The sequence below is a fragment of the Montipora capricornis genome, chromosome 2, assembly GCF_036669925.1.
Source record: "Montipora capricornis isolate CH-2021 chromosome 2, ASM3666992v2, whole genome shotgun sequence".
Taxonomy (NCBI): Eukaryota; Metazoa; Cnidaria; class Anthozoa; order Scleractinia; family Acroporidae; genus Montipora; species Montipora capricornis.
Window position 1 is genome coordinate 67,086,126 of NC_090884.1, and position 15,525 is coordinate 67,101,650.

Consider the following 15,525-nt stretch of genomic DNA (forward strand, 5'->3'; position numbering starts at 1 on the left):
AACTTTACTGAATTGTGCTTTCCCGCTCGATGATCAAGACTAAATACAATAAAGAACTTTCTTACCTTGATTTCTCGGTCTGTATTAATAATGTAAGGTAACTGACACTCTGTTCTTTTTTCGCTTCACCTTATGGCCAACAGTACGGAAGTCAACTGAAGTAAGAGAAACGTTTTAGATATCGGATAGTCGGAAGATGGTATTTTCAATCGCTTCCTGAGACCGTGGACTCAAAATTGTTAAATGCAAGTTACAAATGGCATTTGCGATTGGTATTTGGTGCCTGCAATGCTTGCCTTCATCGCTATAATTTAACAATGCAAAAAAAAACAGTTAAGTAAAAGGATCTGTAGTGATAAATTATGCAAACAAACTCTCGGTTAATTCGTCGAGTACTGTGCTTTCTACTCTTTGCATTGTCTATTCTGACTTTTGGTTAATCTTTTTCACCATAAGAGTTAAGAAAGACTCTTTCTCTTTTCAGGCTATAAAAAGGTCAGCTAAGCTACTTGTAGCACCATTCATATTAATTTAGGCTTTGCCTCTCAAAACAACACTTTTAGCTGACATGTCCAAACTTTTTAATTGGAAAATGAGTTAAATCTGGACTCCGAAACGAAAAACAATAAACCTTTAATAAGTCAAGTACAGTCGAGGTCCCTCGACCTTTAATTACTAAGATCCTTCATGAAAACAACGCATAAGTAATAGACCATGCACGTATTCTCAGTATTGGACTGGAATTAGCTTGCAATGGAGGTTAATGCAGGTAACCTTTTCAAATGCAAATACTTTTTAATATATTCCCTCGCATTAGTCTTCATTGCAGGCTAGTTCAGGTCCAATACTGAGAATACGAATATGGTTTATTCAAACTTTGTGGTTGGCTGGGTGTACATGTTAAATTTTGAATATTTTCAAACTATAGAATTCTATTCCGAATTTATTATCTCAGAAATCCAAAACCCTAAGTTCTTCGTTATCTCAGCCGAAGAACTTGGTTCCCTTAAACATGAACGATTTAATTTTCTCAATCACGAGGCACCTGGCAAAGTTGTGAACGATATTCGTTTATTAATTTTAAGCTTAACCAGACATCAAACCTTTACAACGAAAAGTATTTCAAAGCGATAATTTACAAATTAACAGTGGTAAACTCATGAAAACTATACAAGAAAACCACATTTAAAATGAAGATCATGATCAAAGAAGTGACACGCATGAAAGCTTCATTGGGCATGCTTTTGCTAAGAACGTGACTTGTGTCAGATTATGCAACTGCAACTTAGTTGGAATGTCAATAGGAAGCCTTTTCACTTTGCAGATTTTGTGAGAGAATGCGATTCAGTAAGGAAAACGTGAGAGTTTCGTTTTGATTCCGTCACATAGCTGGTCCCTCTCTCCTTAGTGAGGTTAGCACCTCACGTTCGTTTCGAAACATACCCTTACCAACAGAGAATTACCAAATTGAGTTTAACTGGATGGTGTCGTGGCGTGTTGCACGGTTAAAGAATCCTAAACTGGACGTGATCAAATTTCTCCCCGGCGAAAGATATTTGATATAAATTAGGTAGTTTCTAAGGCTACTTAAGCTCTTTGATTTTATTCTTGGTAAGCGTAACGGAACTCGAAAAAAAATATTTACGGCCGAAATAACGAAGAAAAAGAATTTCCTCACGTCTGTCCGCAGGAAATTCGCGCCTTCCTTACGATTTTACAGAGCCTCCTCTGTTAATAATTAAAGACAAATTTGCAAAACAAAGACACTCGCAAAATGTGTCATTGTAGCCAGGGAAAACAAACAAGAATTCAGAGGATATCGAAATCGGTACATGAAATAGATAAGTCCCTTATTGCCTCGAGCCCTTCAGTCGTGTTCCTTTGCACCGCGTGCTGCAGTAGGACAGAGCCATGCATGCGATGACGCAAAGTTTGCAAGTAAATGGCAATTCAATTTAGACGCTTTTCATTTGCATAGTGATTACGCAGGTGGGATATGATTAAGATAAAACCGCACTAAACCCAGGAGAAAGCGCAAACTGACGCACCTGTCTACCCAAGAGTCAGCTTACACCGATAAGTGAATTCTTAATAATTATTTGCGCAAGAGTTTTATAAAAGGTAACAAAAAGGGGCGCTATTATATAGCCTGTAAGACCTGCTGTCCGGGACGCGCCTGGTTAGACCCTCAAAAGTCTCCTTTTCGTCCCTGGAGAGACTTAGGAAAGGAAAATCAAAATGCCAAGAGCTTTTCTTGTCCGCGCGAAGTCCATTGCAGTTTCCAGCGAGGAATCTCCCCAGGGAATTGGAACAAGAGTCGTAGAAGGTAAATAGCTGTTGTGATTTTTTTTTTCAGGGTTTGGATCTGCAATGGTTTGCGCATTCCCCATTTATCTGTACCTGGTACCTGTAAAATGTTACACTTCATCAGTTCACATCTTGTTAGAACATATTTCAGTAGGGGGAATCTCGTCCCCTCGCTGTCAATTTTGCATTACTTCAAGGAAAATTTTGCCCTTCGACAATGACCAACAGTTTGATTGAATTTGTTTAGTACGTTTGATGATTAAAGTTAAGGTCTTCCAAAAATGTGCCTACCTTGTTTTGTCTGATCTATTAGGAACACAAAACCACTCGTCTACGGTTAATGAGGCTGCCGGGTTTTTCTCAACACACATTCCCGGAAAGGCGATCGATTCAACAGGAATTTTCAAAGGTGGCAATGATTCTGCTCATGTTTCCAGTAGCGAGGACAAGTTTGGAGGTAAAGGTGGCTAGCTAGTTAAGCCTTAATTTGCGCTATTTCACAAAATGTGTTGTTTGGTTCCACTGATCTTGAATTTTTCGAAACAACAACGTAAGAGTTGGCCCAGGATAAAAAACGTAAATTACATTCCAACCATAAAAGGAGTCTCACAAGAAACTGGAGTTGTTCAGTTATTTTTTTAATTTTATTTTTCTTGCAGCTTATGTATACCCTTGGGACATTTTTTCTTGAGATTTTATTCCATTGTGTGAGGGATTTAAAAAAACACAGTCAGGTCCTCATTTGATTTTACGGCCCAAAAAATTGTATTTATCTGTTGCTGGTGGCAATTTTGCGCTTTATGTAAAATTGAGCTGGTGTTGTGAAGGGTTTGCTGTTCTCAGGTTACTTACTATAACGTCCTCAACAATTCTGACTTTCGTTTATTCGCACACTGGGTACCTTGAAGAAAAGTGCAAAAAGTTGATTTAAAACCTCATTTAAATGATTTCAATCCGTGTAGCAATCACTATATTTTGACTGAATTAAAAACTGATTTCACATTTAATGCAATGTCATGCTGAATCGTCCTTCACAAAATTGAATTGTAATTTCAATGTCGTTTGCCCTGCGCCCTTCCGAAACAAATTCGAATAGGAATCCTCAGTGGTTCCTTGATTTAAGAGGGGTTTTGTTAAGTCATGTTAGAGTAAGGTATTTTCATAACGTACCAGCGAGGCAGAATTCTATTAATCGCCTTCTGTTAATTACTCGAGGAGTTAAAATTATAGATCTACTGCTATCTTTGATGATTGAAACATCTTTGAGTTGGTTACTTTAGCTACTAAGGAGACATCGAAGGCACAGAAAGCCTGGGTTAATTCGAGTTCAAATTTTTCAACCACACCTAGGAAATCTGTATCGTTTATTGTTGTTAACACATTAAATTTCGAGATCTTTTATCAGTATGTGCAGTTTTATTTTTAAACACTTTTATACCAAAGCTCAGAAGTTATTTAAGGTGAAAACTTCATCAAGTGGCATTAGAATTCCCCGCCTAGAGCTCACCAAGGAGTCAGACCTTGTAATAACACCACCTAATTTCAGTTGTCACTGGTTCCACAAATCGCATCAAATAGCTCTTCGGGAGAACTAAAATTTTGGATTTTTCCACGACAGAGCCAAATAATTCAGTTAAAATTTTGTCAGTGAGTGATATAATTGTTGCCAAACTTTGCGCTAATCGAAGGGGATATTTACAAAACGAAAAGTATATTGAATATATTGCCGGGAAATGTGCCAGCTTTGCACTGAAAAAGAAAAGATGTCATTAAATAGCAAGAGCGTAAATGTCAAAGATTTGATAGATTATATATTGATGTTATTCCATCTTAGTTGAAAATTTGTTCTGGTATTAACAGAAAATTAAAGCTTTTTTTTCTGCTTAGAAGTTAATTGGTGACCAAGCAAGTCGATGGGCATAAGAGAATTGTCCCATGCCGGTAAAAATGTTTGCTGAACGTGACAACAAAATCGTGATACTATCTTTCTCGTAAATATCTTTTTCGTACAAAACAACAATTATTTTTGGCAACCTCTGTGGCTTTGGTCGATGAAAACAACAGTAGCCTGCAGCTACGTTCCATCTTTTTTGGGCTCCAATTACATATATTGGCAGTTACATTTTTTTGAATCTCTGCTAAGTTTCTTTTCCGCAGGATGAGTTACAACTCACCTTTGATTTTTATTTAACAAACAACTACCCTTAACTGAGAATATTAGGTTCCAAGGAGGAAGAATAAGAAGACCTGCAAATTGCATGGCCACTCACGTCTATTTTCAAGCCTTTCGCACAAAATTGCCCATCGCTTGAAACAACAGGGCGTGGAAGAGCTAAGATTACAAGGCAACTGAGTCATGAAAGGGGGCGTTCTATTTTCAGTTTCCTTGTGGTTCTTTCTTGTCAAATTAAAGGCACCTCGGCATTGGTGAAACGTCTTAATTTGTTCGCTAGCTTAAGGCGGTGCCTTCTTTCAATTTGCCAGTCCATTACAAAGAAAAGAGTATAGCTTGCAACGAGTTTTCAAGTGATAAGAGCATATATGTGAACAAGAATAAGTCCTCCGTCAGAGGATTCGCTTTTTGGAAAGTTGGACAATAATCACAGCAGACATCTTTTTAGAATGGTGTCTCCATTTGAAAGGAGAAGTGACTTCATCTCATTGATTTTGTTAATAAGCGTACCGGTGCATGCAACTAATTTCCTCCCTTCCTGGCTTCGGTTCAAAAAACAACAATTATACATTTGGATTACAAGAAGTCGTTAAATCCACCAGTCACCGGTATTCTGGTTGAAGCGAGTAAAATGAGAATGCTGTATCTGTGCCCGTATAGCAGTTGGTTTCGCGCAATCCGTGAATATCTGAGCGTCTTGCGTTATCCGTTCGCGCGAAAATTTTTAAATGGAAACCGAGTTAGGATTACATGCTGAAATAACAATCAAATTGATTTTAATGTAGCACAATGAAGGCTATTCGAGGTTTAGAAAAATATCATCGCCATCTGGTTAGTCTCGGATAAATAAACTATTTGCATAAACAACAGTCCCATCCGCTGGCGCTATGACCATGACTGGTTCCGTTCATGAGAAATCATCAAATTATATGATGAAAAGGGACTAAAAGATACAGAATCAAAAACTGGGCCCAGCAAGGAAACTTCATTTTTCTTTCCGCGTAGGTCTTCGGAGGTCGTCTTTGGGGTGAATTGCGGAAGCTACTTATTTTCTTTTTGGACAATTATCCCAGTCAATCTTGTGCGATAAAGAAAAAATGTGGTTTATCAACGGAGTTGATAATGTAAATTGGCCACCGTACAGAGATTCTAAAGGCTGACGTTTCGAGCGTTATCCCCTCGTCAGAGCGAATCCGCTCAACCACGGATAAACCACATTTTTGTATACTACTTCCCCACCGACGCAGCACCACAGTTTCTATAGAAACTACCCCCTTAATTCATTCGTGTGATAAAGAATCCCATTGCAAATTAACCAAACCCTGCTCGCATCAGCATGACTCATTCACACAATGATGCTCCATATTCTTGAATCTACATTAAGACAGCTTTCCAATTAATTAAAGACTTTAAATCTCAAAAAAATTGGCTCGAGTCGTTCATTTGTGGACGCAATTTTCATGATGACCTAATGACTGCTTTCCGAAACGAGTTAATTGATGTGGAAACGTTGGCCTAGTGCCCAAATCTAGCAAACGCGCCAGCCCTTTCATTAGTTTCTCTTCAGTAGAGAAATTTTGTGAGTTTCTGAAACATTCTCCAAATGGCTCGCCGCGTTCACTATTAGCAACTCAGAATTAATTCCATGCAACGAATTGAATCCTTTCATGTCACTGGTCGGTTTTCGAGTAAACAGTTACCGAGATACTTTATTGATGCTATGAACAAATTTTGATAATAGTGAACGCCAGCAACAAAAATCATTTTTTAGGGGGTAAGGCCTCTTTTTTGCTAAAAAAGATTTACATCCTACACATGCATTTGGGTATTCTAACTTTAGTAATAGTGGGTGGCTTTATATTAGTGTGCCAGAAAACAGACTTCATTTAAAACAATACCTTTCATCAACCGTGCACTTGAAGAAGCGCTAGCACAGAGGGTAGGACTTTCGGAAATGCAGAATAAAAATATGTTTTTCTCGATTACCAATTTAACGGAATTTCTTGGCATCTTGGGACTAAAGTCTTGTTCAAACTATATTATTTTGCATCCGAGTTAGGATGGTCCCGATTTTACAAAACAAGTCATTTTGAACATTTTCCAATAAATCATGAAAAATCACAAGAAGAGACTTTTAAAAGCGATTTAAGTTTATGTTAACGCGCTTTCACTGATGATTGCACATAGAGATTTACAGGGCTGCTGAGAAGAACGAAGCAATTCAAGATCTTACTCTTCTCACAAATTCATGATAAGCCGATCTCAAAAATGTTTTTTGTTCGTTCAATTCCAAGTCCTACTTCAGGCATTTTTTTTTTATATGTGGGTGTGCGGTGACCAGAAATAGTTAAAGCGTTGTTAAAAAATACGCGAAAAGATAAGTTGTATCTATTTACAGTCAGAAACAATTCGACGACGAAATGACTAGAAAATATGAGAAAATAGAGAGAAAATATGAGAGTCGTTGTTATTCAGTTTTTTGAAGTGTTCAGATCTAGGACTACACCGAGTTGTACTAAATGAGAAATTCTTTTCTGAATCAGCGAGACCAAGCATTGAAAAAACAACTGAATTATTGTATTATGTTGTTATATTTAAGTAAATAAACAAAAAAACAATGAGACTCGCAACGCCGGCAAGAACTGACAATTGGCTCGAAAAGAGCCACAAAAGGATAAATTAAGAGTATAACATTCATGGACCCGTCTTCTTTCCCGTGAATACACGGGTGCTCTAAATTCTACTTTTCCTTATGAGGGGTAGAAGCCTCACTGGAAGGTCGACGCCCCGAATTACGAAAGAAATCGCGGCTTGGTGAAGCACTACTTTAACCTCCATTGTATTTATTTGCCAATTTAATTCGATTCCGCCATTTAGATACATCACTAGATTTTTGACAAAAACGCTAGACTGGGGAATTAGTCTCAAATCAACTAACGAAGAAAACTTTAGAAATTTCCTTCACCAAATGTAGAAAGTAAACTAATCGGCTTAAGGCGGAATGTGTCTTGCCAGTCCAGAATCCGGCAATGTTCTAATTCACGGCATTTGTCAAATTTTAGACATAATTTTAGGTTTCCATCCCTCTAACATTAACTTTTTGAAACGTCATTAAAATTGCCACATCTAGAGGCTAAAACACTCGCAAATGTAAGCAATTTGATTCAAAATCAGTTTTGGCATCACTGACATATTGCGGTGCCAAATACTGTTCAGGATAAGACTATTAACACGTTCAAAAAAAAACAAAAGTCCTACCTATTTGTATTATTTTCATTGTTTGTGAAGGTTTCGTACTGGATTCAATCCATTTCGTTTTGGATCTTTCCCAAGAAACAATTTCTTCCGCGTCTCCATAGAATGTCGAACGTGTTGTCATGCCCGTCTAGCCAATCACAGCAAAGAATATGTTTGTCTCATGTCTTTTCATAAAGAAAAACTTCAGCCTTTCATTCGACTACGCCCTTCAGTTATTGCACAGAATCAGGAATTAAACTTATTTCAGTTTGAAGCGTTAATCCGTGGGAAACTTAGCAATGCCGAAATCTTTCCTTATCAAGCAGAGTGTTTCTTCAAAATTTGAGATTACTGATAAATTAAGAAAAACAAAAGCACCGCTCGGTAAGTATACAATAATTTAAGTTCTTGAATTCAGATTTAGGAGTTTGTGAAAGCTGGTTCAGTTTTTGTAAATTATCCAAAAGCTGCTTGTTCCGCAATAACTCTGATTGGAAATACTTCTTAACTGGAATTTTACCTCAGGTAAAATTTCAGTTTTTTAAACAGTAACTGAAGGAATTTAACGTTTCTTGCCGGATCTTTTTCGAGCAGGAATAAAGCTGTATCAATATAGATTTTTTTGCTGTAAACGTTCAGTGACACACCTATAATTAAAACGTCACTAAAGCAAAAGAAAAATTACCATTCGTACTGAAAGTTACGTTTTGAGTTTATAAGTCTCTGAAGCCTTTTTCCTGCCGTTCGTTATATATTTATTCTAACCTCAGTTTTTCAGTTGGAATTTATTTCCTTGTACCACTTTGCTTCCTCGGGTTGGCCCTTGCAGACGTAACAAGTCTGATACTGAGAAAAAATAAGAGATTCAAACAAGGCGCTGCGGGAGTCACGCCGTATGTGGCGAGACATAAAATCGAACAGGGTCTATGCTCCAAATCAACCTACAGAATTCTCATTTTTGCACTCAATGAAAGCAATGGAAAACCTAATCAAGTGCTAGGTGCCTGGATCAACTTTGGGTGTTGGCTGACCATACACTTATTAAATTTAACTGAGTTTTTTTTTTTTTTTTGCTCCCCGTGACGTTTCTTACATTTTAAGGGTGTCGTTTGGGGATACCCTAAGCCTTGATACCCCATAGTCTGTATATCTCCCTGGCCATTGTCTAATTGTACCTCTTTCCAGCCAGGCTGGACGGACATACTGAAAGTTATGGCCCGAGAGCGAAGCACGAGGGCTTTTTGGTATAACCTAAGCCTGAAAGAGAAAATACGTCAGTTCAATTGGCTACAACAGTCCCTGAAAACTTGAAAACTTTCTCTTTACGTACAAATGAAACAATCTCCAGACCCTACCTTATTTTTTCCGATGAGAATCTTCCCTTGCCTCTACTTTATAGCAAGCCTAAGCGAGAGAACAGCTTTATTTAGTAGTGACATCCCCTTTATAAACCTTGAGTAATATTACTGGAGGTACAAATGGCATTATTTTGAGTCCTTACTTTTCTTTTCCCGCTAAGAATCTTAACTAACCTCTACTTATTTTTAGTCTAATATTTTTTTTCTAATCTAGTACGAAATAAATAACGGGGAGATCACCATAACATAGCGAGATTCTCACCATGATATCCTAGGTTTTGCGGTATATGCCCATTATTGGCAATACATTGGTTTTGTGCGAGCTCATAATTTTGTAAAGTAACTGATAAATACAATATTTCTACATATTAACTGAAGCTCCAGTACTGGACAGAGACTTAGTAGTAACTAGACAATTGGATAAAATTATCGACGCTCCCAAGATTGGCGCCTGAATTCATGTGAACAGATGGTTCTTACTTCACTTCCATGGTAGTTTGTGAAGAGGTTGAATATTTTCAGAATCATCAGCAAATATATCACTTTAGTGATATCAGTGGTAACTGCGACGAACAACCTTCATTGCAATTGAAGTTATTCAAATTCCCTTCCTCTTTTGTCCCAAATGGCTCGATATGACTTCGACATGAGGTGCAAGCGCTCATTATTTGTGTCCCGGCTGTACTCCAAGATCAAAATTGAGCCAAGATACTGAGTTGTTTGAGTAAAGTCGCGCGGTCGTCAATCGCATACTTACGATCGCCCCAAAAACCAGAAGATAATTGAAACTCCGTCAAATCTCAGACTGGTTATGATGACTTCCTGGTGATCTCGCTTGACATTTATCTTTTCGAGGTTAATTGTCACCTGTTAAAAGGGCAAACCTCGAATAGTGTGTGAACTGGTGCTTAAATACAGATCCTCTCAACGAAAACGCCTCTTTCAGAATTTTTTATTTGGCTTGTTGAACTTAGAATTTTGTTGTTTTGAAATCACAATTATCTCTATATGTAGTCTCGTTACCTTCCATACGTATATCTTACATTGCCTGTGAACTAGAGGCCGTATTTCAATAACGCACCCAGGAGAAGGAATCTCTTGTCCACCTATTGAAAACTCTTCTACGAAAAAAACATTCAAGTTTTCAAATCGCTGTATACTCAACACGCAACTGCTCTTTCATTTTTTTATTTTAAGAAGAACCCAATCTTTTGATATATATTTGCCAGCCCTTAAAAATTCGCTCAAAATTAAACTGGAAGAATCAATCTTGAATCCAAGTCACGTCTCTTTTCTTCCTTTATGACTAGACAGAAAAGCGAGAGAGTCTGGAACGGAGTCGAGGTTATTGGATAATCAAGATGGAAGTGATCATGACGTCAAATATTCAAAATTTGAAAGAGTGTGAATGTAGTTGTTTTTAACCATTTTGGATTTCTTTTTTAACTATTTTGTATTTTCTTTGTCTCTCTTTTTTCCGTTTTTAATATACTAGATCCGAAATAATTAATGTCCATAAGACAAAAGAACAAAGTGAACATAACAATACCTAATTAGCAAGGCTTATAATCGGAATAGCAATGGGACTTTTGTCGTCAGCCATTTTTGTCCGGTATATGAAAGTCTACCCAGGGCGTCTTCTTATAAGCCTCCATGGCTTCTTGAGACTTCCTTGTCTTTAATTGTATTTCTTGATTCGTTTCGTTGTAATATGTATTTAAGGCAAATGGATAATAAAAATAAAATAAAATAAATGAAGTGGTAAACAAAAAGCTGTATCGTGTATTTAAACAACAGAAGACAAACTCAGATCCTTGCATTGGTTCTTTGGCTGCGGCGCTGCTTTCTGCGCGATCTACGCTCTGTGATAAATAAGTCTATTGAAATGGTGAAAAGTAGATGAAAGTATTTAGAAGATCCAAAGTGGTGGTTCACTGGTATGCTTCCTGTAAACAGCTTAATGTAAAATGTTACACTTGGCCTTTGTGCTAAGAGGTCAGTAGGTTTTGGATATGTTCCCTGGCGGAGGAGTAAAATCATGATTTTAGTACGATCCCAGCAACATGAGAACTTCTCTCAGAATAACAAGCGTAGAAGCAGACAGGCGCTCAGCGATTTCATTTTACCAATTATGAACCATGACCCCAACAGAACTTTTTGCATGTGACCAGGTGAAAATATTGTTTCGCCGTCCACAATCTTCCTGATACAAGCCGGATAACTTCCTTCCTCCATGCAAGCGACCTTGATCAAAGAGAAAGTTGACGTTCAGAACACACGGATGTTCAACTTGATAGAAAACTGTTTCAGCGTCAGTGCCGAGTTTGAAAGCTTTTGAAAAAATCAACTCAAAACAATGAAAGAGAGACAAGAAAAGTTCTCTTTTGTTCCTCTTGATTTGCCGGAGGCCGGGTTTTTCCTCTTGCTTGCGTTCACCAAAAGCTTTAAGATGATTCGGCATATTTTACAAAAAAAGTGAATCGCTCTTAGAACCATTTCTGGAAGACTGCACGCGGTGAAAAGTACTATTCGACCTTCATTTTCTTGTTGCAGATGGAATTTACCTCGGTGAGCAGTTCGAGAGAAAAGTCAAGGCGACTGAAAACAACAATTGCCAGACGGATAGCAACCGGGATGAAGAAACGTGTGAAACGGATAAAAAGCCAACTTTTCATTTCAATGGTAAGAGTTAATTTATCGGTATTTGATGATCATAATCTAGAAAACAAACAAAGCTACCAACATAGATTGCCAACGTAGCTGCCAAAAGGGGAAAAATGTCCCTGAAACTTGGACGACATCCACCAGTGCCCAGCAAATAATAGCCTACGAGCAGCCGCACCCTCCCCCAACAAAGAAAAAACGGAGGGGGAGGGTACGCTGCTTAGCCAACTAACGGCTGATTGATCATCGAAAAACCTTAGTGGACCAGTTTTTAAAATGGCACAAAGTACACTTCACAAAACGAAATCTGCATTACAGGTATATGGCTATAACTGAATCACGGTTTTCCAATATTAAGTTGTTGGTTTTACGAATCGCGATAAAGATATCCTTCTGTTAAAGTACAATAGACTTTACAACCTCGTCCCCAGGGTGCTTTTCCCTTGGAACGAGGTTGTAGACTTTATAAAGTTTAACATAAAGCCCATAATTTCGTTCCAATTCACTGCAATAAATTGGTACTCTTTATTTTAATTCAAGGTTTGACTTTGGATTCAGGACATAGGCAAATGCCAAATTTTTCAGCGTTTAAAGATCAACATAACCGTGAACCGCCCTGGAAAACTTCTTCTATCCCCCTGTGGAATTGCTTTCAGCAGACCCCTGGGGGAGCCAGGTCCTTTATGCGCTGGATGCAACAGTGGACACAAACGAGGCGGCTCCAAGCAAATATCCCTGGGATTCCCCTTGGAAGCTATCGTGGGGCCTATCAACTCTGTGGTGTAATGATGCCCCAAGAAGGATCTACTTACCATGCAAACGCCGAAACCGAAGAAAAACAGTCTCGTAGCGAAAATATACACCAAGTAAACTACACCTGCAGTAACATGGGGAAAGTACACGAGGTAGCAAATGAACGCAGACCGAGGGGGATGACGAAACAGCTATATCACTGCGAAATATGCGACAAAGTCTTCAATAATTCCATCAGTTTGAAGCAGCACATGATCGTGCACTCAAGCAAAAAGCCATTCCACTGCATATCGTGCGGTAAGAGTTTCAAGCGGTCATCCACGCTCTCCACCCACATGTTGATTCACTCGGACACGCGCCCGTTCGAGTGCCAGTTCTGCGGCAAGAGATTTCATCAGAAATCCGACATGAAGAAACATACGTACATCCACACGGGCGAAAAACCACACCAGTGCAGCTTCTGCGGCAAGTCCTTTAGCCAGTCGTCCAATCTCATTACACATTGTCGGAAACACAAGGGTTTCAAGCCGTTCTCATGCGATGACTGTGGCGTATCGTTCATGCGCAAAGTGGACTTGAGAAGACATATGTATACGCACGAGATTGAGGATTGAAAGAACAAAGCCAATGTTTCGTTTCGCTGAGGTACAAGTTTTACGTGATTGAGTAAAGCAAAGAAACTATATTACCACGTGGTAGTGTTTTGCAAGTTTGAAGCTTGGGAATCGTGTAAGCTATGTACCAAGTGTTATGGATTTAAAATTTCAGAAATATGGAAGACAGATTCCGTTTGTGGTTAAAGCAAGATTTGTGCCGGGAAGATTTTCGTGTCAAGCCAACGCCCACGACGCCACTTAATTTTGCTCAGTCTAGTCCACAATGCCCAGCAATGCTTGTAATTAGATGCCCACCCAATTTTGATATCCAAAACGAAGTGTCCCGTTAAGTCTATGCCACATTTGCCACCTATTTCCAACAATAAGATTCCGCGTGTCCAATGCAAGACCAGTGTTATTTTTAGGTTAGGGTAAATGCTAATCTCGTACCCAGATCTCACTCTGTCACTGGAGCCCATATCACCGTGGGAGATCTGGGAACAAGATTAGGTAAATGCAGCTTTTTATGCATGTATTTACTCGAGGAGCAGAGTTTAGGGGTGCCAGGAGACACTTCGTGACGCTTATTGAAATCGTAGTGCATCTAATTAATTATCTACTTTTCTGGACATATCTGATTCCAGTTCAGTTTTTATCACACGTTATGATACCATACACAGACGTAAAGTAACTACTAAAGGATTAAAGATAAGCATTATGTAAAGAAGGGCAAATGACTTCGGGGGAGAGAAATGAAGTGATTAGAGGAGAATGGCTTTCTCTTTCGAGATGACCACCGAGAGCCCGTTGAAACGCAAAACATAAACATCTTTTTAACAGGTTTCATTTTAATGGACAAAACGTACCTCACATGACAAAATAAAGCCCAGCTCAGTAGCACGCACGCATAATTAAGAATAGGCATGCAACTACAGGAGTAAAACTGTATCTCATTAGCATAAGCTTGTTTAAATAAGTGATGGTAAAACGTTATTCATGACAATATCTTTTTGTTTCAGCTTTTAAAATCATGATTACCATCATATTCTTTATTTATATATGGTAAAAGTTATAGTGAGGTCGCCATGCAAACCAGATCCACTCGATCTTCTGTCCGCTCGGACTGGACTGTGGAGTATGATGAGTAGAGTTTCTTGGAATCTGTTAAAATTAAGATTTTGTTTAAAGCTTCTAAAAGAATACTCCTTAAACTTAGGAATGACGCAAATTATTTAGAAAACACTTTTCGTCTCAAATCCTACAACATTCATAAATGTTTTCAGCTGTAGATAATGAGAGAGATCTTTATGAAGCCATGGTATAAAGCCGGCGATGTACCTTTCCAAACTTACCACCTTTATAAAATCTAGGTTTAATGTCCCATAGATACAACCAAATGACCTTGAGTTAGAAAACTATTCATAGAATTTATAATCCATACTATAATCTTTTTCAGCATCGCTTTTAAGTAGTCAAAAAATTGTAAATAGTGCCTTGGTCTACATTTTATACCCCTCATTTTAAAAAAAGTAGTGTCCGTATAGGGATGCCAAAGGAACTTTTTAAAACTTAACCGAACTGGGTAAAGTAATGTAAATGTTGATGAAAAATAAAGGCAGCTTTTTGCTCAGACCGGTTATGACGTTATACAGGTTAGTCATGTGATTTGTTTGGTCCTTGAAAAGAAGAGAGAGTCGGGGTTTCCAGGTGGATACTCGCTTTGGTTGTTCCGGTAGTGTCAGAATTACAGTGTGAATTTTAGCCTTATGCGAAAGAATTTAAGAATCGTACTTGGATTAATCACTCCCAAATCGGCCAACATTGACGAGCAAAATCGTCTGGAGTAAAATCTAAAAGTGTCACTCTTGAAAAGGAAGCTGAGGAGTTTTTGACCAGGGGTATAGGCACAGGTTTTGTTGACACTTTCCCCGCCATTCACTAGTAAAATCGCCCAGCGTTAGACAGAGTAAAATCTAAAGGTGTCCCTCCTAAGAGGCAAATAAATAATCATTGCTTTAAGTTCATTACAATATCACAGTTAGTTCCATTGCCATGTGTTTGCTATGAAGGTTTTTTTTTCCTCTGAAGCTAAGGATGCAGAGGATGAAGAGGACGGAAATGGATTGCAACTTGCTGGAGGAAAGCTAATCAGTTATTTTTTTCAATATTGAACGTTGTCTTTTTTTTTAAGTCCCCAAAACGTTAATTTGGATACCTCTAGTCAGTTAACTTAGGGGTCACTTCGTTCTGAACATGGGCGTTAATTTTTTCGAGAAAGCACGCTCAGTCCAGAAAGGCAGGAGCTCATTACATGATGATGATGATAATAATAATAATAATAATAATAATAATAATAACAATAGCAACTTTATTCACATGGATTTAGCACAAGAGCACTAATTGGCGACACTAACGAAATTAACTCAAATCAAATCAA

At 38.2% G+C, this 15,525-nt stretch overlaps 1 protein-coding gene and 1 long non-coding RNA gene across 4 annotated transcripts; one reads left to right on the forward strand and one right to left on the reverse strand.

Moving 5' to 3' along the window:
- Nucleotides 1-1,097: 1,097 nt before the first annotated feature.
- LOC138032112 (zinc finger protein Gfi-1b-like) lies at nt 1,098-14,734 on the forward strand. 2 transcript variants are annotated; one of them, XM_068879707.1, is made up of 4 exons: nt 1,098-2,326; nt 2,621-2,764; nt 11,629-11,757; nt 12,280-14,734. In XM_068879707.1, the coding sequence occupies exons 1-4, from the start codon at nt 2,239-2,241 to the stop codon at nt 13,104-13,106; spliced, it is 1,188 nt and encodes a 395-aa protein (XP_068735808.1). In that variant the 5' UTR covers nt 1,098-2,238; the 3' UTR covers nt 13,107-14,734. The 2 variants fall into 2 exon arrangements, with proteins under 2 accessions (XP_068735808.1, XP_068735818.1); XM_068879717.1 differs by lacking the exons at nt 1,098-2,326; nt 2,621-2,764 and adding an exon at nt 7,956-8,101.
- LOC138032154 (uncharacterized) lies at nt 2,268-9,934 on the reverse strand. 2 transcript variants are annotated; one of them, XR_011128291.1, is made up of 5 exons: nt 9,833-9,934; nt 9,073-9,121; nt 8,483-8,563; nt 3,160-3,208; nt 2,268-2,407 (listed from the first exon to the last, which is right to left on the reverse strand). It is a non-coding gene; the product is annotated as an uncharacterized lncRNA (long non-coding RNA). The 2 variants fall into 2 exon arrangements; XR_011128290.1 differs by having other exon boundaries at nt 9,653-9,910.
- Nucleotides 14,735-15,525: the final 791 nt, after the last annotated feature.